The 20,079-nt window shown below is 51.1% G+C and overlaps 1 protein-coding gene across 1 annotated transcript; it reads right to left on the minus strand.

Moving 5' to 3' along the window:
* Nucleotides 1-68: 68 nt before the first annotated feature.
* Nucleotides 69-19,695, minus strand: LOC131216617 (uncharacterized). Its single transcript, XM_058211153.1, has 4 exons — nt 19,583-19,695; nt 1,451-2,188; nt 753-1,383; nt 69-685 (listed from the first exon to the last, which is right to left on the minus strand). Exons 1-4 carry the CDS (start codon nt 19,604-19,606, stop codon nt 660-662), a joined length of 1,419 nt encoding a protein of 472 aa, XP_058067136.1. The 5' UTR covers nt 19,607-19,695; the 3' UTR covers nt 69-659.
* Nucleotides 19,696-20,079: the final 384 nt, after the last annotated feature.

A 20,079-nucleotide genomic window follows, 5' to 3' on the forward strand; every position in this document is an offset into this window, starting at 1 on the left:
TTTCATCATTTATCTTGTTGACGTACCTATAAATAATTTAATAAATATCACAGAACTAAATCAGTGAAGCGAAGATAACAGGAAAGGAAAGTAGATTGGCCAAATTCCACCGTAGACTGGGTAGACAACTACATGAACACCTGTAAAGAGCTGCGAAACAGAAAACCGTTGTCTACGGCGACATTAACTGGTCGTACGCTCGAGGGGCGGAATCTATATCTACACGAGAGGCACATTTGGCATCTTATCAACTAAGGCTATACGTCATCGATACTAGATACTGTTTCCGCGTGAAAAACTTTGCACGGCAAGTCAAAAATAATGTTACCGCGACACATCCCGTTTACCAGCATTAGCCAAAAGGGTGGACAATGAAATCATTTGGAATGGAGTGATCTGTAGCTGCGCTCTTTCGGGTCTCTGACTATCCTACTACATCATGTTCCGAGAGGAAGGAATGAGCGGGACGTATACGCAGCGCCTCTTAAAGAACATAGAACTAAACGGTGAACATCGGTATAAACCTACAGAGCAATAGAATGTATCATATGGCAACGTTGTGTTGCGTGGCAGCGCTAATCTATCAGTTTTCGTTTACTACTGCTATGCGGGAGAACGTAACCGCCGGAACTCGGCATTCTCTCGGAAGATGTTGTCCCTTACTTTGGCATATCCCTCGCCCGCACTAGAATGAAAAATCAAGGTGAAAATCATGCACAGTCAATCATTAAGATCAGCTTCACGGTACTTACTTTCGAGCAGAAAAACAGCCGCACAAATACCGATCATGAAGATGAAGCTCATCGTCATAATCAGTATCGTTATCTGATGGCCACTGGAACAGATCCCGCTCTTTGGTACCCGTTGTGGACCACCGACACCGTTCACCATGGTAAAGTGTGTCGAGCTGGCCACGGACACCGAGTCCGGATCCTTGGCTTTTAACGATCGAAACGGAGACACCAGGCTGGTCGTTGCCCCTCCCGGTCCGGCCACCTGGAGCTGCTGTTCGCTTCCATTTCCACTACCCTCGCCTTCGTCGATGGAAATCTCGTCGATCGGAACGATCGTGGTGCCCAGCTGGTGAAGCGCATCCTTCCGGTAGTCGATGGCTGCATGGTCGGCAGGATGGCCGCTTGCCGCATCATCGTCGACTTCGTCGTCTTCATCGTTGTGCGGTAGCAAAATGTTGCTGTTGTAGCGCGACCGACGCCCAATCGTACCGTGATGCGGGACGAGGTCCAAGGTCGAGGCGAGATACTTCTCCAGGGTTCGGCTGCTTCCGTCCAGCTTCGAGGAACCGGCAGCCGCCGATTTGCGATGTATTTTGGCAAAGGTCTCAAGGTTTGCTACCGTCAGCAGTAGCGACCCGGATGATGCACTCTGGGGAACAGGAAGCGGAGTTAAATGTAGCGGTCTCTTTCCGATTTGTCGGAGCAGCGTGACTTACGTGTGAACTGTTGTTACTGTCGGTTGAGCCTTGCGAGGAACGGGAGCCTCTTTTCGGTCCCTTCGGTTGGTCGCGTTCCTCCTCGGCCAGGTAGCGATCCAACGATCGGCTGCCACTGTAGCGTGCGCCCTGCCCGTACACCAAAGGCTTCCCGTAGTGGACGACGCCAAGGGGTGACGGAGAGTTCGCCACCTGGCGCGATCGCTGCTGGTGCCGATCGAGCGTGTAGTAGCCGTAGTACGCACTCCTGGGAATGGCAGCCGAAGAATTGTACTCGTCGAAGCGCTGCCGCAGGTCGTCCAGTTTCGAGGGGTTTGTGCTGGCCAACTGGTGCACGCTGTGCCGTCGACGCTGCCGCCTATCGTACTCTAGCGAGCGGTAGGTTGGTTCGACAAAGTACGGTAAACGGCCAACTGTTCCGCCGGTATCACCGAAAGTGTCCGCCACCAGAACACGTTCGGCACCACCGTGGTGGTATTCACCGTGGTACATGAAGCTCCGATTAGCGTAACTGGCCCGTCGTAACCGACGGCTTGTGCGATCGATGGTGGCATTGGCATTGAAGGAACCATCGAAATAATTATAGCTTCCTCCACCACCGGACGGCACGGCCGGTGATGGAAAGTGTTTCTGCTGCTTGTGCTTCGGCTGCTGTTGTTGCGGGTTGGACTGTGCTGAATTACTGCTCCCAGTGATGGAGCCTAGCGAAGCGCGAGCTGCCTCCCAACTGTTGGTCATCTGCAAGCATCGGTAGAAAAGGGGGATTAAGGGATTTAGTTCCGGTTGTTGTTAGTCATAGTTATGCCTTACATTAATTGTTGACTTCATTTGGATCATCAAACTTGTAATAAGTAAAAGCATCGATGTACAGTAAAGGGAAATTATTTGGCCATGGCAGAGGCTTGCGAAAATAGTACACAATTCACCCGCAGATCCGCCTCTTGATTCGACCTCGATTGTCCTCGACCGTCAGTGAAAGCTTCTGGATGGATGGAATTCGGTCGAACATAGTCCAGCAATTTGTGTTTGATCTCCACTTGTTATGGCATTGCATATCATATGAATGTTTTATAACAATTGCGCTCCAGGAATGGGGAAGTAACTAAGTTCTTAGAGTCACAGTCCACTCAACAGCACCTTGAGGCGAAAAAGTGCAGCCAAACCGAAAGCGTTACCGGTTTAAGATAAACCATTCGACACCACCATTCCGTGGTGCCGCCAGCTGATGGGTGTCCGTGTCCATCGCTCACAATGGTCAATATAAATTAAACAATTAATAACAGAAAGAGGGGCCAAGCAACGAGACTGGGATAAAGCCATACTTTGCCGCCACTCCCAACCGGTCGAGTTGTGGAGCAGCCGGCACGAACTGCAGTCTCTTTTCGCTAGTCGAAATGGACAACGGTCGAGAGCTGTTGCGCCTGCCGCGGTTACCGGGTGCTCTCCATACTGGTGCTGGTTGGTTCCGCATGTTCCACCACTCCACGCCCGGATTGCGCAATCCCTTCTTCGGTGCAGTCACATTGCTTGCGTTATCCGACCAGTGGTCACCGGTTTGTGACACTCCCCGTTCGGCACTGCGAAGGGCGAAGGAGTGACAAAATGCATATTGCCGACTTTTTCCGTGGCATCGCCTCGAAACCCACTCACGAGCGGTGTGTGCTGCGGGTGATGTTTCCACTCCAGACGACCTGGAGGCGGTGAACGGATGTATCGAGAAAAGGGAATGATCCCATGGGTCGAACTGCGATTATTACGACTCCACAGACCAGCCTTGTGGTACAGGTGTTCAGCGGTTTCCGCTTTACGCTGTGGCATACACTTTCAAGCAGCTCCTTTTGGGTCGTTTCGAAAAACGCCGCGATGTGCACGGGCACCATCCGATAGAGAGGGGTTATTTGTTCTTTTGCTCCGTATATTGATGTTGTGTCCGCAGCCGAACCTTGCTGGGGCTGGTGGTGACTCTGCTGGCCGCTACTGGTTTATTTTTGGACTTTGATTTGATGGCCCGCTAATTGAACGACCTTGGTCGTGATGGTTCACCGAGTTTCGGAGTTTCTGCCTTCGGTGCCGCACGAGCAGCCAAAGGATTTCTTGGGAAAGTGAACCAAATGTGGTCGGAAGAAGCAACCACAACGATCGTTTTGCCGCCTCTCCTGATGAGTTACAGACAGACACAGCCCACCCAGTCCAGGCTGGGAGTCACGGCCGGAGCGGCAGGAACGGCGAAAGATGGTCAGATAGCGCTGATGAAGACAGTGTGTTCCGGCTTAAAGAACTCATCGCCTGGTGCCGGCGGGCGAATCGAAGGTAAAACGGACCAGCACTAAGAATCCGGGTTCGTTGGCTGACTTTGCGTTGCAATTAGCAACACTGTCGGCGGTGGTGTCTGACGTTCCCGGAAAAAGCCTGCGCTTATTTTTTTCAACCCATCCGAATGAAACGGGATATGTCTTGGGGCTTTCTGTGTGTAGTCTGATTTATGACTCGAATTAGAACTACCAGGATATGATGAGCATATGGATCCAATCTGTTAGGGAGGATTCATTCAAGGCGGTACTCGTTTTCGTTTAAAAATCTATGTAAAAGGTGAAGCTGAGGACCAGGGGCAGAAACAATCCTGTTTTTACATTCCAAATAATTAAATTGCCAGCAGTCTTCCGTTCTTTTCGGTTAGATGTGGTTCTTTTGACATGTTGATTAATTTTCCGAAGTGCCTATGGCGGCACGGTTCACTGCCGTCTACTAGCTGAAACGAACTATCTTAATGACAATGCTTTTAGCATAGCTTCAACTTTTTTCCCCGTTCATCTTCGTGGTGGCTGTCGCAGGCAATCGCAATCGCCGGCCGGGGACCTGTCCGTCAGTTTGAGCGGCCCACCGATTATCGTTCCGCTCGATGAAGCCGATGCTTCCGTGTTGTTAACACCGCCGGTCAAGATACTTTTAAAAGTGGCTCACTTTTGTGTGTCGCGTGTTGAGTGGTAGTTGCGAGTGGCCTTGCCAAAGCTAGGACCCGTATCGCGCAGGAGGCATCCAAGACAGGCGTGTCACAGTGTGATGGATATTGTTATTCATTATCTGAGGAGGAAACCTTACTTCTCGCTGGTTTTAATGCGCCACCGCTTCTTTAAATGATATGTTTATGTTCTTATATAAAAAATAAAGAAATATTGCCGTATGGTGTGCCGGATCGATAGTTGTTTTTCAACTAGAGAATGGACCGGCGCAGCAAGCACCATGTCTTCCTAGGTTATTTATCGTCCACATCAATTGGCCGATCCAATCCACCCGATTGCTTGCCTATGCACCGGGCAGATGGGCTACGGCTGTAATGTGGCATTCGCTTCCTTTTATCTTATTTTTTTGCCCAGGATTCGCACTTAAGCTGTTGATTGGGAGCGAAAAAACTGGCACTATCCAAACACAATTGCCGCAACCGCTCCAAGTCCAAGTTTCTCGAGATCTTCTTCCCTGTTGCAGCGGACCCACCGACGATGGGGGCACATTCACCCAAGCGATCGAGACACGCGACCTTGCCCCCTGGAGGCGAAGGCTCGCGAAGACAACATTTGTTGCGGTTTTTTATGTCTCTCTCTCTCTGCGCTGCGCTGCTGTTGATAGTAGCGGAGCCATTAAACCTCAAACGTGAATCTTCCTACTTCCAGCTGACGGCTAGGCCAGCGATTTAGCCGGCCACCGTCGCGGGCAAGGACGTAGCGTAGCGAAACGAAACGGAATCCCCTATGTGCGGGGGGATTTACAAATGGGAAGAAAAGAAGTCAGAAGGCGGATGACAATGGTGTCCAAAACAACCGAAACGAACTCCCGGAAACAGGTTCGTACCTTCCAGCTCGACCCGGCTGCGGTCACTATAACTGTAGGCATCTGTGACCGTTCTTGCGGATTCTTTCTTCTGCGTAGTCGCCATGAAGCGACACGGATGTCTCGAGGTTGAACGTAAAAATGTGCCCCTTCTTCGATGATACATAATTTTTTTACTTCTTATTTTATAGCAAAAACAGAATGCGCAGCCAAGGAAGACAAGCACATATATTTGGCGCTGACAGTGGTGTACCTAATGACGCGCAAACGTGTTACCGATTGGAACCTGTTGACGGATATATTGAGCCTATTTTCTATCGTAACTTTGGAGCTAACCGTCCCGTTGGAAGGATTTCGAGTGATAAAGATACGACGATGGCAAAAAGCGTTGTTGAACGATTCCCCACGACCCGTTCCCAAAGAACCGATTGGATGTTACATTACCGTTTAGGGGTTTTATCTGTTCACTCACGGAATATTCTGACGATCCGCCAACGCGGACTCACCGATCGTTGCCCAAAAGTGTCGCCCAAACTCGCCCGAAAACAGACCGTTGTCGCGCCGCACGAAAAGCACTGACTGACCAGGGCGACCCACGGGTGGACTAGTTTTGTGCATTCCGTTGACTCATCCTCGTTCTCGATCGGCGGCGCTTCGTATTTGGTATGCTGATCAGAAGTCGGAGAATCCTGTCGCCGTGTAAGTTGACTGACCGCGGCGATGGAGTAGGATGTTCCGCAAACTGACCGGATTTTCCTCATATATCGTCACGTTGGCGCGAAAGTGAATCACCCGCATGGCCTGACGCATGCACGGCGCAGAATGGTGCGTGAGGTCAATAAACGCGCGCAATGTTTGACGAAGCAACTTGGAATGCACGATCGGGTCGGACAGTTGAATTCAGTCAATCCAAGAGACGGGAGAATTCGACAGTCAATTGAAACATTAATCAGATCCGAGCAGTTCAAAAGTTTTCTACAACATATGATGCAGGATCGAAAAAGAACAACACAAACAATTATGGATCCATCGTTTAAAAGCGGATTTCCTCGGGGCGTTGCATCAACCACAACGCACACCGTACCGGGCGTAACCTTGATCGTCACTCGGACTCGAGGCCCTTGACGATGACGATGTTGACAAGCATCGTCAGTGATGAAATACTGGTCGATGAACTGCCCCGCCCAACTCTAGCGACGGTCAGCGCATCGCATCGAATCTTGATTTTTTTTTATTGTTAATGCCTCAACGAAACAACAGTCCACGAAACATAACGCCACGGCAACGAGACTGCAGCCGGGCCGGGTGGTTGCATAACGGAAAAAGATAATTAAATTTGAGTTGATCCCTGCCACTACATCATCGGCCCGGCCCGGCGGCTAACTCGAGGGCGTCGGCGCAGTAGGACAGTAAAAGTGCCACCTTCAAACCAGACGACCCCCAAGCGGCCACGGCCCCCCGGGACAGCTTCGCCAAACAACCAGCTTTCAATGTCACTCCTGTGCACCCTACCACTGTGAGTCACAGGGGGTGTAACATAGGCCGATGCGTAACCGAGCGTTCGACGGCCGATTTATTTGGCCGAGTGAAATGGTGGACAACGGTTTTGATTTCGCCTCTCAATTCACCACTAATTGTCCACCCGTTGGGCGCACTTCTTTCGCGAACGCGAAGCCGATGCCGTAACGATGGGGTTACATAACGGGGAGGCTACGGAACGGAATGTCTTTGTCACGGATTTGCGCACCTCCGGGCGCGGTGTTTCCGTGTGATCTGCAGGGGTGCGTGGCTCTATTAAGTCACCGGCTGCAGAATGACAATATCCTTACTCCGTAACATACCGCAGGATCGTGTGACTACAAGTTAAACTAATCATTTTTGGTCCTCTCACGTGCACATTAGCTCAGTAGGATACGGACAACTGGCTGACAAACTAATTGTGGCTACTATTAGCCCTGTCATCGTGGGATGATCGTACACGCGATAATTTCCCTAGCACAGCTGGCGCAACAAAGTGTCGATCCGGTTCGATACAATCTTTCCGATACAGTCGAGCCCGGAAGGTGACGTTCGCGTTGACTGCGGACCAACGTATGGATCTCGATTTCTTCCACGACCCGAGCGAACTCCGCGAAACGGTAGTGATCGCGACCGCGAATGTGAAGGTTACACGATCGCCGGTGGCGCAGGCTACTAGGTGGTGCTGGAGCCGTGCCGCCGTGTATCGAGCGTCACCCGTAGCTACACGCGTGGCGTGACGTGTGGAATGTTCCCAAAAGGAGCTTCCCTGAACTTGGACTCGCGCGATGCTCTCGGTTACGCTCTCGTACTGTTCGCCGGGTGATCCGGGTGCGAATGCCACGCTTCACGTTCTAATGCGCGCGGAAATCAAGCGAAAGGATGTGCGCGGCTGCGGTTCGACGGTGGCGCGAAGATTAATTGTGCAAACGTGTGAAGGTGGGAGACGATTGATCACCCGTTGAATCGCGTAAAGTACTTTCTAACACCGAGATGCGCTCGTGGTCGCCACGTGCCCTGCGTTGGTTGTCTATTTTTAGTCAGCGTTTCATTTACCGAAGGTCTGTTGGAACCGATTTGGGTTTGAAATTTGCCCATAGATTTAGTAATTTTTTCTAGCTCTCTGCTTACAGTTTATGTATCTTGCTGCCGAAATGTGAAGCTATTCGTACATTTGGTTGCAAATTTTGGTCGCATGGATCAGTGCTAACCAAACAGACAAACCCATGACGGGGTGGCGTAAATAGGTGAGCTTCACCCAGCGTGTCGTGGTGGAAAGAGAATGGCGCCCGATCTGGCCACGTATCGGAAACAGAAGCATATTTGCAGATCAATAACAGCCTGGTGGCGCCCGCCGGTGCAAACACTGCATGCGCCTTTAGATGGCCGTGCCGCAAATTGGTGGTGGGCCAGGCCGGGATTGGCCATCGATTGGAAGGGCAACCGGTAGGCCGAGTAGAAGAACAGTTTGCCAAATGATTCTGTGGAGAACCACGGAGGGAGGTTAGTCATCATCGGCACGGGTATGTACCGTCGTCGATCGGTGACTTTGTTTGCGTTTCAAATCATTGGAGTTTGGGTAAATGCCCGCGACCGGCTTCGAACGGTAATTTTTGCGAGCTCGCCATTGCAGTCCACATGGGATGCCCGAACCCCTTAGCGGGTTGCCAGATCCGGGGCTTTTCTTTGACATTTAAATTCCATTGAAGTAGCCTTTTGGGGGGAACCAACTTGTCGTCGTCGTCGCTGTTTGCATACTCCGGCTCGCAAATAAAGACCTTTCGACGAGAACTCAAGACAACCTCGACAGATGCTCCGCCGGCGGTGAAGTGGTTCGGAATTCCCCCCAAAAACTTCAATGCCACTACTCTAGAGGGGCCTCTCTTATCGAGACACCCAGGAGGGCGGATTGACAGCACGTCGGCACGTCGGATGGCGTTCTGGGCCGTTCTTGGTGTACTCAGAGCCAGAACCTCAAGACAGTCTCCGCGACAGCGGACGGGTTGTGGTTGGCCAATTTATACGCGAACCTTGTGCCGATTTCTAGCCCAATTACTCGCCTCCCCGCGGCCATCATGTATTGTTTCCCCTCTGCATTCTGCTTCAGTTTTCCCCAGCGTTTTGAACGTTTACGACAACACACCCGCGAAACCCTGTGGTAAACTTGGGCAACCGCACCAAGGTCGCCGCTGCACATCGCCCAAAGAATGGTTCACACCTCGGCGGCCAGCAGAATGATGATAACCTCCGTCCAGCGGTAGCCTTACGGACTGGGAACGAAGCCCAAGGTGTTGAGGAACGATCATGAGCAGCGCAAACAATGCGATTTTATTTTGGGAGCCCCCGCGATGCTTACGGTCAACAAGGCCACCAGCGCACGGGTGGGGAGGCCTAAACGGTGACGTGAACATCACTAAGGTTAAAGAGTTATGAAAAATCATAAAACAATCACATCGCGCGCGTTCAGCACGTGTTGGCACCAATCGCAAGATAAGGATGAGCATGGAACTCCTCGGACTCTCGAAGACCCCCCCGATCGGGACCCGTATGCAAATGAGAATGCACCTAATGCGGCGGCGGCTTGTTATGTGGCTGAACTTGTTTGTGCATTTGCATCCGCGGCACATGTGTGGCCGTGAAGCCACGGATCACCGATGCGTTGCAGCTCGCTGTGCCCAGCTAGCGTGGCGGTGTTCGGGGGAATAAATAAAGAAATGGATAGAAACATCGGCGACGAGTTGGACTTGAGGCGGCCGGTGGCTTTTAATCGGACCGTGACCGCGAAAACGATGACAACCGCCACATGGTGGGGGCGCGCATATGCGCTTAGGCACGATTTATGTGTCATCCGGTCGGCGGCCACGACGATGACGATTCGTCGTGCGGCTCGTGATAATACTAACCTACTGCTACTGCGCCCCTATCGGTGACCTAGACGACGACGGTTCGGTTCGGTACGATCCGCCCGCTGAAGGACGTGCCCGTGGCCGCCGGAACCACACAAGTAAATTCCTAACCGACCGAGCGTCGTGAGTGCTACCGAGCGTCTGGAGCACGGTTCCGGCGGTCCCCACCAACCTTCGGCACTAATAACAGTAATAATTATTCAATGCTACACAGGAGGAGCTGTGCTGGCGGCCAGCCAGCCAGCCAGCCAGCCCGTGAGCCGGGCCACCGAAGGATGATAATCCATCAACGGCCGTGCCAGAGCGCCAGCCCCATTCCCCGGCTAGCCGCTAGGACTCCGTTCTAAGTCCGGGGGCTGGGAGCCACGAGTTTGAATGTAATTGAATCGAAGCTGAACGTCTGGGCCAAGAGGCCACCCGCCTTCTGGCCCGTTCGATCTCCGAGCAGCGCGCTCGGAGTGGGATAGACGTGCTTGGGGATTTTTCTGTGGCACTCGGTCCATCGTACGGCCACATCGCCAATACTAACCTGCAACAGAGAGACAGTGAGTGAGAGAGAGAGAGGGAGACACAAGAAAACAGTGAATAAGAACGCATAATTTATGCTGGGCTGCTGGTGTTGCTGTGAGCAAAGCGTGATCAAAGCGCACGCGTAACTAATTACAGACCACTGCGGCGAGTGAATTAGGTTTACGCAAAATGACAATGTTTTCTGCCATGATTTGTTTGGCGAATTAAGTGTTGCATACATCAATCCATGCACATGCGGCCGGCTGATGCAGGGGCCGCACGGTGTGCTGTAGGTCCGCCGGCACTCCCAATGCTATTTTCACATTATAGGGTGATCCATCGAGTGCTTGGATTTTAAACTAGGATTTACTTGATTTTTAAAATGTCAAACTTCAATCTGGAAATTGAAAATTTTTGGTAAAAACCTTGACGTTTTCGAAATGGGCCGCTATTTGCTTGCAGGAAATTGGGAAATATTTGAAACTTATTACCAAGGTGGTGAGTCTTCAACTTAAACTATACGAAATTAACACCCTATACAAGTACCCAATGCTCTATCCACTGAAAGGGCCGCTTACGTGCTGAAGTATGAACCGTTGAGAGAAAACATGATAATTCCGTACCCGTCCACCCAGACGGACGGTCGGCTGCCAATGACGGATGCTAGTACTTGATGCCACTTGCCCGTGCTGTTTTCTGCCTCATTATGACCACTCCGAGGACCAGCACCTCTCAGTGACTGCTGCTGCTGCTGCTGCTACTGTATGATAATATTCTTCTAAAGCGTTGGCAGCTGCCGCACACCCGTCCGGGGATGAACTTCACCGCCCGGCCAGCTCTATCGCCGGCGCCACGGAGGGAGGTATCTCGTGCACAGCTGATTGCATAATTATGCCAAGGTCAGCAGAAACCAGCACCACCTCCCTCGGTGGCGCGATAGTGGCCCGCCGTGGAGGCAATTTGTTCGTCGCAGTACTAAAAGCAAATGGGCGCAAGAGTGTCAGTCATTGCTCCATCCAAACGGCCCGGTCCGGCCGGTGGGAAGGAAGGCACGCCTAAGCTTCGGGGTAACGTTACACTCGAGCCGCGCCCGATAACCCCGGGGATACCAACGTGAACCGTGTCGCTGATCGAGGTATCCAGTTACGGGTCCGTCGTGCCCTCTTTTTGCTTTCACAATTTCAAACCACAAAATGGTGATTTTTTTGGCATGAAATAAGAACTTTTGTAAACATTTTCTACAAACATTTGAGGGTTGCCCTGTCGACCCAGCGCGGTGTCGCTGAGGTGCTAAAACCGCCAATCCGCCAAGATGCCCATTGTTTGACTCACAATGGCATCCCGAGCGAACTGGAAGTGTTTTTGATGAAACTGACTGCCACTCAGCGTGAGGTTACCAAGCGGCCGCTATTCTACTCGGAAGGCAATCTATCAATCTACAGATCAATCGCATCGATCGCGTCGTCGACCTCCAGGCCTTCTCCGGCGATCCGGCGCCGATTGCCGCAAAGTAGCTGTCGCTACCCAATCGACAGCTACTTTGCGGCTCCGGCTGAACCTCCACGGAGACTTCCGTTCCTTCCGTTCCTTTGTGAACCATATCCGGAGTTGTCTGTCCGGCTCTAGCCACCGATTGATTGGCATACGATTCGACGATTCATTGGCCCCGCTAGCGGAGACACGCTTTCGGGAAATTCCAATGTGACTGGCCTTCGAGGTGGCCGCTCGAGGAGGCGCATTAGAATGAAAATATTCTAATGAGCCGTCACGGATCGATCTCGGGCCAGAACGCAGCGTGTCCTTTTGCATACCGTGGCGTAAATCTCAGACTCGCGATGTCAGGGGGCTCGGCGTTTCATTTTGACCTGTTAATCACCCTTTGCTTGAACCCCCTGTTTTGAAAGCTTTTCAACAGCGACAAAGTGACATTCGGCTTTAAAATGTGTGTGCTTGAGGTTTACGAGCGCCGCGGCCGATGCAACGGTTTTGCCAGCATCCGCGCGGTGTGTCAATTAAGGCTCTCTACCGCAACGGCACTCCAGGGATGTCCTGCGCAGCACGGCGCGAGAAGCTTTACGAGCGTGGCTTTTCGAAACGTGGTTTTTGAACGTGGTGAAACGGCTGATGTAACCGAGGTTCACGCGAGGTGTATACTGTACCGGGAGCGCTCGGACTGGCTTGAAACCGACACCCGCTCGTCGGTGGCATCTCGGTAGTGCCCTTTCGTACCCATGTTCTGTTTTATGATAATCGTTCTCTGATTCCACTTGCTTGCCAGTCGTTAAGGGATTTCGGTTAAGGTTGGTCTCGCGTTTGGTTTGGGTCACCAACCAACGACAACACTGTTAGCTCCGCGCCAGTGCCACTGACTGACAGACAATGATGCGCAGGATACGCGCGAGGTCTCAAATTGGGTCGTCACCAGCCTAGAGCCGAAGAAATTCTTCGCACAGGGTCAGTCAGGCCTGTGGCGCGGTGTTAAAGGTTACGAGACGATGTCACTGCGGATCGTGATGCACGTACACACGAAATGTGCCGTGCTGAAATCCATCCCGAGACGGTGGTGATCTTTTGACACGTCACGAGTGCTGCGGACCTGCGGCTTGTTACCAAAGTGAGTCCATTTCAAAATTGCACGAAAGCGATTTTGTGGCGTCTCTATTGTGGCGGATTATTACGACAAGCTCTTTTTTGAATAATTCTTCCACATTATATTTAAATAATTATCGGCTCGCCCGGCGTGGCGCGCCGCTTGTTGTGGGTCCAAAAATAATTTTCCTAATTCGGAGACCATTGAAGGTCGCGCCGCGGTTCGGCTGGTCCAAACGTCTTCGCCCCGGTCCGAAACGCGATTAGCATACAATAAGCCGTCGCTCATCGTCACGTGGTAGGCACAAAACAATCGACAGACGAGCCGAGAACGCGTCGGAAATCTCACCCCCAGAGGGGGGGCCACCGCACCGGGTCTGGCACGTCTGACCGGCCCGAAGAAGGAAATGTTGTTTGCTCCATTACCCACTGACACAGAAACGAACGACTTCAACGCGCGCCACAGCGCGAACCTCGCAGGCGATCGAGCCGGGGTGGCGTAGTGTTTGTGGCGCTGTGGTTCAGCCCTTCGCGGGGGAAAATTATACGCCTCTCTCTGGAGGGTGGCCAAGCATCATCACCTCGGCGCGGATGTTGTAAGTAAAATTTATGAATTCGCAACCTCGTGCGTGCAAATCGGTGTGATGAATAGTTTGCGAATGCATCCCGTGGCGGGGCCTTATGAAATTTGATCATAAAATTTGACCGGTTTTTATTGTAACTGCAGTCCAACCGTAGGCACTTGCGGGGACGTCTGTCTCTGTAGCACGACTCAAGTCGTTTTGCGCCGTTGACCTTATTCTAATATCTGATTTATGACCCTAGGAACCGACTCGATATCCGGCTCGACGACGACGTGACGCATGCCGTTGGCGCGGTGAACGAATGTTTTCGAGGAAGTTTCGTTGGCACTGAACGGGCGGCCGATGGCGGATAAAAATTCCTGTCTTACGACGCAAACGTTTACGACGTCGTCGTCGTCGCCGCCGGCTGGAGCTGTGCGGTGCTGTGACCTACGACAACGTGGGGACTACGGCACCCGGCATTCACATCACGATCACCGCTTGTAGATCCACGGGTTCCGTCGATTTTTGAGTATGCAGCCAACCAGACAAGTGCTCTTGACTCGACGGTAGTATATCCGATTGTGGGCCCCCGAAGAATTGGTTGCTATTTTGAACCAAGCTGCTGAAAGGGCTTCAAAATGCACGATTTGATGCAAGCCATTTAAGGCGGAGCTTTCTTATGCATGACGTTACAACAATGCGTACAATTAATTAACTCAACATAAAAACTGATGGTAGCCGATTTGAAGAACTAATCGCCCTAGTCCACGCAATCACCACCGGCCTGGGCAACTGGGTAGTGACAGAAGGGGCGCAAAAAACCTTCTCCACAGCATTGTGCGCTGATAAAAGCAGCTACAACCATGTAACGTGTCGTTTGTTAGAATGTTTGCAGCCAACAAATGTTGCCACAACCGCAGTTCCAAGGAGGCAATCCCGGTACGCGCGCGGCCTCTAGCCGATTCGCTTTGCAACAACTGCACTACATTGTGAGCTGCAGAGCTGCCTCTGTTCCCACCAGCCCTGGGTGGCTCGTAAAACAAGAGAGTGTACACGTTCTTGCGCGCGGGCGCTCGTTGTCGCAATGGAACATTGTTTTTATCATGTGGGCGCATCTTTGCACAGTGCTTCCACTTTTTCCTTGCCCTCTCGAAGCGCTTCTCTGCCCAGCGGGGAAGACCTTTCCATCTGCCCGGCCGTCCGTATGGGGCATGGTTGATTGAATAAAAAGTGACAACAGATTATGCTACCGATTTCACCGGACCATCTTGCCATCGGAACATACTAGGCTGTTGAATAAGTTCTTTGCTTCGATAATAAAAATACATTTTTATGGTTTGAAATTCACGTTGTTTCAGTATGGCCTCCCTGAACATCGATGTACTTGATCCTACGAGATTCCAATTAAAGAATACCATCCCTGAAATGAAAAACTGGGAAGGCTTCAAAATACGCTTCTACAGGTGCTATGACGTCATTATTTGATGAAAAACGTTGTGCACGCACGATTTATTTGGGTCTAAAACCAGATGGAAGTCGCTAGGGTTCAAATCTGGTGAATACGGTGGATACTGCAACAATCCGAACTTTAATTCATGGATTTTTGCCATTTTCTAATTGCTCTTGGTGACCTTTTGCAAACAGTTTTTAGGAACTCAAAACTTCAGTCAAAATATTGGTTATACTGCTCAATGAGATGGCTAGGCCTTATACTAAATCTCTTTAAGTGTTTTCAATAGCATATCTTGTATTTTTTTCCAAGATTTCAGGCGTTGTGTCTTTTTTTTGTCGTTTTTACCGTGGATCTTCTGGAAGGCTCTTACGACCACGTTTATATTCAGGCACCCCTCTTTTAACCCCCTAATTGAAGGCGAAGAGTCCTTATACACTTTCAACATTCGTTCATAATTTTCCTTTACTTTTAAACTTTGCAAAAAAAATCACTGCACGATACTTGATTTTTGTCCATTGTAACGAATACATGCCGATACTAAATGGCGTGTCAAATAAGAATTAAGTGACCGATTGGAATGAAAATTCTCATACGTTCATATGAAGAGTGTAACAATATAGCATAAAACATTAGGCTCGTAGCACGCCCTTTTGTTATCGAAGAAAAGAACTTATTGAACACACTAGTACATCTTGCGACGAGTGAATTGAGCTGCGCTTTTGTTCGGTAGCTCTGGCTCTGGCATTTCACATCATCATTGCGATGATTAAGATTTATCGGGCCGATAGTTTTTCTCTGTCGCCATTGTGTGCTACATGGCTTTGGCAATAGCAATTAATGCTACTCCGGTCACCAGCCACCGGTGCAAGGCATTGTCACCGTGTACGATCACTCGGTGGCTGCTCACACTGGGTGTCATTTCGTCCGCCGCTTTGCGTAGGAAATTTACCAACCGATGACTCAATGCGTCACAGCAGTCAGAATGTGAAGCCGGGTGGGATCCGGGTTCGGCTCCGGGTTCAGCCACCGAAAGAAGGCTCGGGCCGATGCTAATGCTTGCCTAGAAAGTTAGTAGCTCAATTCGAACCGCTTGGCAGATCCGGATGCAGATTGCGCATGAGTAGCCGACGGCCAGGGCGGTCAGACGCCAGAACACTTCTGGTCCGACACGTGAGGCGATCCAGCGATCATAAAACCCGCGCGATCCGCGAGATATTTTTAGATGGAAGCGGATTTGTTTTAGCCATTTGCTGCTACCGCGGCCAGAGCCGTAACGAATTGCAACCGGGGAGCTATTTTCAGAATGTCTGACGAGGAAGCCTACGTTCTGCGGTCGTTGTTACGGTCGCCTCAAAAGGTGCCGGATCTTGCGGTTGTTTCGTGATTGAGTCAGCAGCACAGCAAGCGCCAGCAGGTAGTGACGTGGGCACGGCGCTTGAAGAGGTCACGTACTCCCGGCTGCTGGCTGCTGTGGGGTGTTGTTGTTTGACGGGTTTCACCACCAGCCCGACAGGCGAATGACAAAGATTTTCGTGTGAGTCCCGTTACGATGGGGAACTACGATAGGACCGTTAGGTCACTTCTGTTGGCAGCTTCGGGAAGTGTGTTTGGCATCACCAGAATTTATGGGTTAATCCAGATTTTAAACATTGCCGTTTGATGAGTTGATACGTCATGCGTCACTCCGCAAACATCGTTTCATGCTAATGGCATGTTGCTAGACTCGACTTGACACGAAATGGCTAACCATAATAGATATAATAGTAATAGTCTCTGGCGACGACGTTCGTACCTTACTAACCACCGTGCCCAGACATCATGCCTGAAGTGAAAAATGGCGCATAATCTGTTTTATACCTCTCATGATTGATTATACGGTTGGTTTCGTGTAAAAACGCAGTACACGATCGCATAATGCACCAGGAGGGAGTACCTGTGTACCGTGTGTCGCCCCGGACCGCATTGCATAACAGGCACGGCGCGGGGTGCAATCAGCCGACGAAAGGACAAACATAACTTTATGTATCAACAACTGTCATCTAAAGGCGCCCGAAAGTGCGCCAGAGGCCCGCCAGCCTGGAGAATGTCATTCATTTTTTATATCAATCAACCAATCTCAACGGTGGCGTTGTCCCGATCCAGCTAAGATCTAAATCACGATCACTTTCCCCGGGGCACACCGTGGAGCAGGGCACAATTTCTACGAGTTGTGCATAAATCAGGTGACTCAGAAGTCATAACATAAGCAGATTAAACAGCGAAGGGTTTCTGTTATCGTGCACCCGGGGCCAGGACTTTAAGCTTATTTCGTCAAACGGTATCCCGCGTTTGACCTACAAACCTGGTGCAAATGGCCGGCAACGAAAAGTGAACTCGAGCATAGAATGGTGTCGCCTCACGCACGCACGCACCTTTCGTGGCCAGCAAACCCAGCGGCCCAACGGGGGTTGGAAACCATCCGAGATAAGCACGACGACGTTGCAGGGCTCTCCGGTGCCCAACATAGCCCGGGCGGGTAAGCGGCAGAACCTGGTTGGCTAATACCGCCGGGCTTTGGCCAAGCTTCTTGGTGGGAATTGCTACCCACCCCTCGCGCGTGGCCCCAGTGAATGATTGCACCGATATGTGTCCGTCACCCAGCTACCCGCCAGGCCCATCACCGATGGGGAACCTCGATGAAGCAAGATACGCATCGACCCGACCGGCGAGGGAGTTTTGCAATGGGTCGGGCACTGGTCAGGGTGCCGCCACCGGTTTGCCGGGGTGGGTTTAATTAAAGTGTTTTAAGGGCAAATGCAGCATTCCGTGTGATTTTTCGCTATCTTTTATCGGCGGTGCAAGCCGTGCCCTAGAAATGTGAGGTTCGTCGCTTTGAGTCTTTCGATTTTTCGACTCCCAAGGGAACGTTGAACATTATGCGATTTTTCAGCCTCCCATTTCAATAAAAGGAAGAAACAAGAATACGTTCGAGTTTGAGTATGATTGACTGGTGGTTACATAATTAAACAGTTAATTGGCTTCAGTCCCGCGAATGAGGAATGTGGATGGAAATTGCCCGTCAAGCCAATCGATAGCGATCAAACATTCCTCGGTCGCGTGCCGGACGATCATTCCTTTAATTATATTTAGCGAAAACCAATCCCCTGGCCAACTCACCAACGATGCCATAGGTCACAGTGGATGCCATCGTTCATTCTCAGCAGCCAGCTGGCCCATTGTATTTGTGTCACAGTCTGGTCGGAGATGAAACGTAAACTTCTTTCAGGTGGAATATTTAGTTTTTGCCATTTGAGTTCTAGTTCTTGCCATGGAAGGGAGCGTTGGACTGGTGCAATCGACGGCGGCCAAAACGGTGGTGGAGGTGGTCAACATTGAACCGACGCCGAGTGTGCGGCATGCAAATTGCGCCGAGTCAAACGATGCAACTGTAATGATCGATCATCCGAAGGCAAAAGGCCGATCAACGTGTTCCATCACCTACAGCAGCAGCAGCAGCAGCAGCGCCACCGTGAACAGCTGATTTAAATGTTAAGCGATGTGGAGGGTGCGCTCACGGTCCACAGCGGTGGCAGCAGCAAAATTGGAGCGTTTACTGGAAAAACGGTTGACCTTAGCCGGGCCGAGTGTGGCCGTAAGAAGGTTACCTATTTTTACACCGAAAGCATTTGCATACTACACTCGGTATTGCGGTGGAAATATCTCAGCCCCATTCAGATGGGTGACAGTGGCCTTTGAAGCATCAAACATTCGGCCGACACAGTGGGTGCCCGTGTGGGCCGCCGATTTTCTGACTAGAACATACCGAAACGCAATACGGGTACTTTTATTTCCGCGCTATTTTACTTCGTCCCAAATCCATCCGACTGAATGACTGATTGCTATGTGAGATCTTCTCCGGGTTTCAATTTTAGGGGACCGATCGGCGATCAGCTTCCCGTACGGTAAAATTTCCGCAAACTAAACATTCGTTACACAAAATCGACCACCAATCGGGGTCAGGAGCGCCGTGGTTCATAGGCATCATTTTCATCACCACGCAACACAACGGTTTTTGTGCAGTTCAGCTTTGCAACATTAACACCTATTTCGGTGGCGCTCAGCTCTCTCTCCTTTTCTGTTCAGCTAGGGGCAGCCCGTTGGCATCATCTTCGGTGGCTCGAACCCGCAAAGTAATCTTCTATGCCCTCTTTGTAGCTCTCCGCCCGATAAGATGGTCCAACAGGGGCCTCAGCTTGCGTAGCGCAAGGCGCGTACGTGATGCTATTCGCGTATGCAAATTTACGCGTATTGCTTTTTGACCCTCCTTCATCATCTTCGGTTTCGCCAGCGGCGATGTTTGCATTCAAAAAGGCCGCCAACTCTGGCCGATAAAGCGTGCCGATGCATCAATGCCTCGGTGGCATTAGAGCCCCTCCAAGAGCCAGCGTCCATAGCTTGCCCGCCGATCGTCTTAACGGAACTCTGTGACTGTGACCGACATCCAATCGGCACTGGAATGATCGATCCTCATTTCGGCTAAATCGAAACAATCGCCCTACGGTCTCGACCACAGCGATTCGCCTAATGATAATGATAGCCATTGTTGCGCACACATTTAATGCGGCACAACACAGGAAAGGTCACAGGCGTCGGTGACGCCCGTGGAGACAGGAAACCATTACCGAAACATCGGGTAACCAACTTAATAGCTCGATCGCTCCGGTCTGGAGCGGAATAATATCTTAATCGAAGGCTTACATCACGCCGAATTGGCGCCGCTATTTACCTGCAGGAAGGTGTTAAAGCTCATGTTTCTGCTGACGGCGGGGTCCTCTGGGCGGGCTTCACGGGCACATACACTTAAATTACACTCCACACAGACGGCGAGAGGTGCCGGTGTCTTCCCTGTCCGTTGGTGGCTGCGTTGGAGGCTTTCGAGTGCTAAACTGTTAATTTTATGTGATGTTCAAACATGTGCACACTTCAGCAGTAGTATGTGGCAGTAGATTGTAGGTCCAAGCACCGTAAATGCACTTTCTCACTTAGGCGCGCCTTACGCCCTGTGGCCTGTGTTGCTTGTGCGCTGAAGGCGAGCCTCGCATAAAACACACTGCTGCACGATAAGGCACCTCGCGTGTTATCCTCGTGGTGGGCCACACCGAACATAGAGGGGCCTATTGTTCTCCGGCGTCGATCACACCTCTCGCAGATTAGTGCAAAACCGCTTACTTAACCGGGCCGCCGGGTGTTTGATTGACATTTACTGCGCGAACACAGCATCCA

Source organism: Anopheles bellator, chromosome 1 (assembly GCF_943735745.2).
Source record: "Anopheles bellator chromosome 1, idAnoBellAS_SP24_06.2, whole genome shotgun sequence".
Lineage (NCBI taxonomy): Eukaryota > Metazoa > Arthropoda > Insecta > Diptera > Culicidae > Anopheles > Anopheles bellator.

Bases quoted from the DNA above. Each gene is read 5' to 3' on its own strand.
- LOC131216617 (XM_058211153.1), bottom strand. From the start codon at position 19,606: ATGAGCTTTAACACCTTCCTGCAG. The intron at 2,189-19,582 runs GTAAATAGCGGC...CGATGCTTGCAG, and splicing joins GCTTTAACACCTTCCTGCAG to ATGACCAACAGTTGGGAGGC. The intron at 686-752 runs GTAAGTACCGTG...TTTTCATTCTAG, and splicing joins GGCTGTTTTTCTGCTCGAAA to TGCGGGCGAGGGATATGCCA.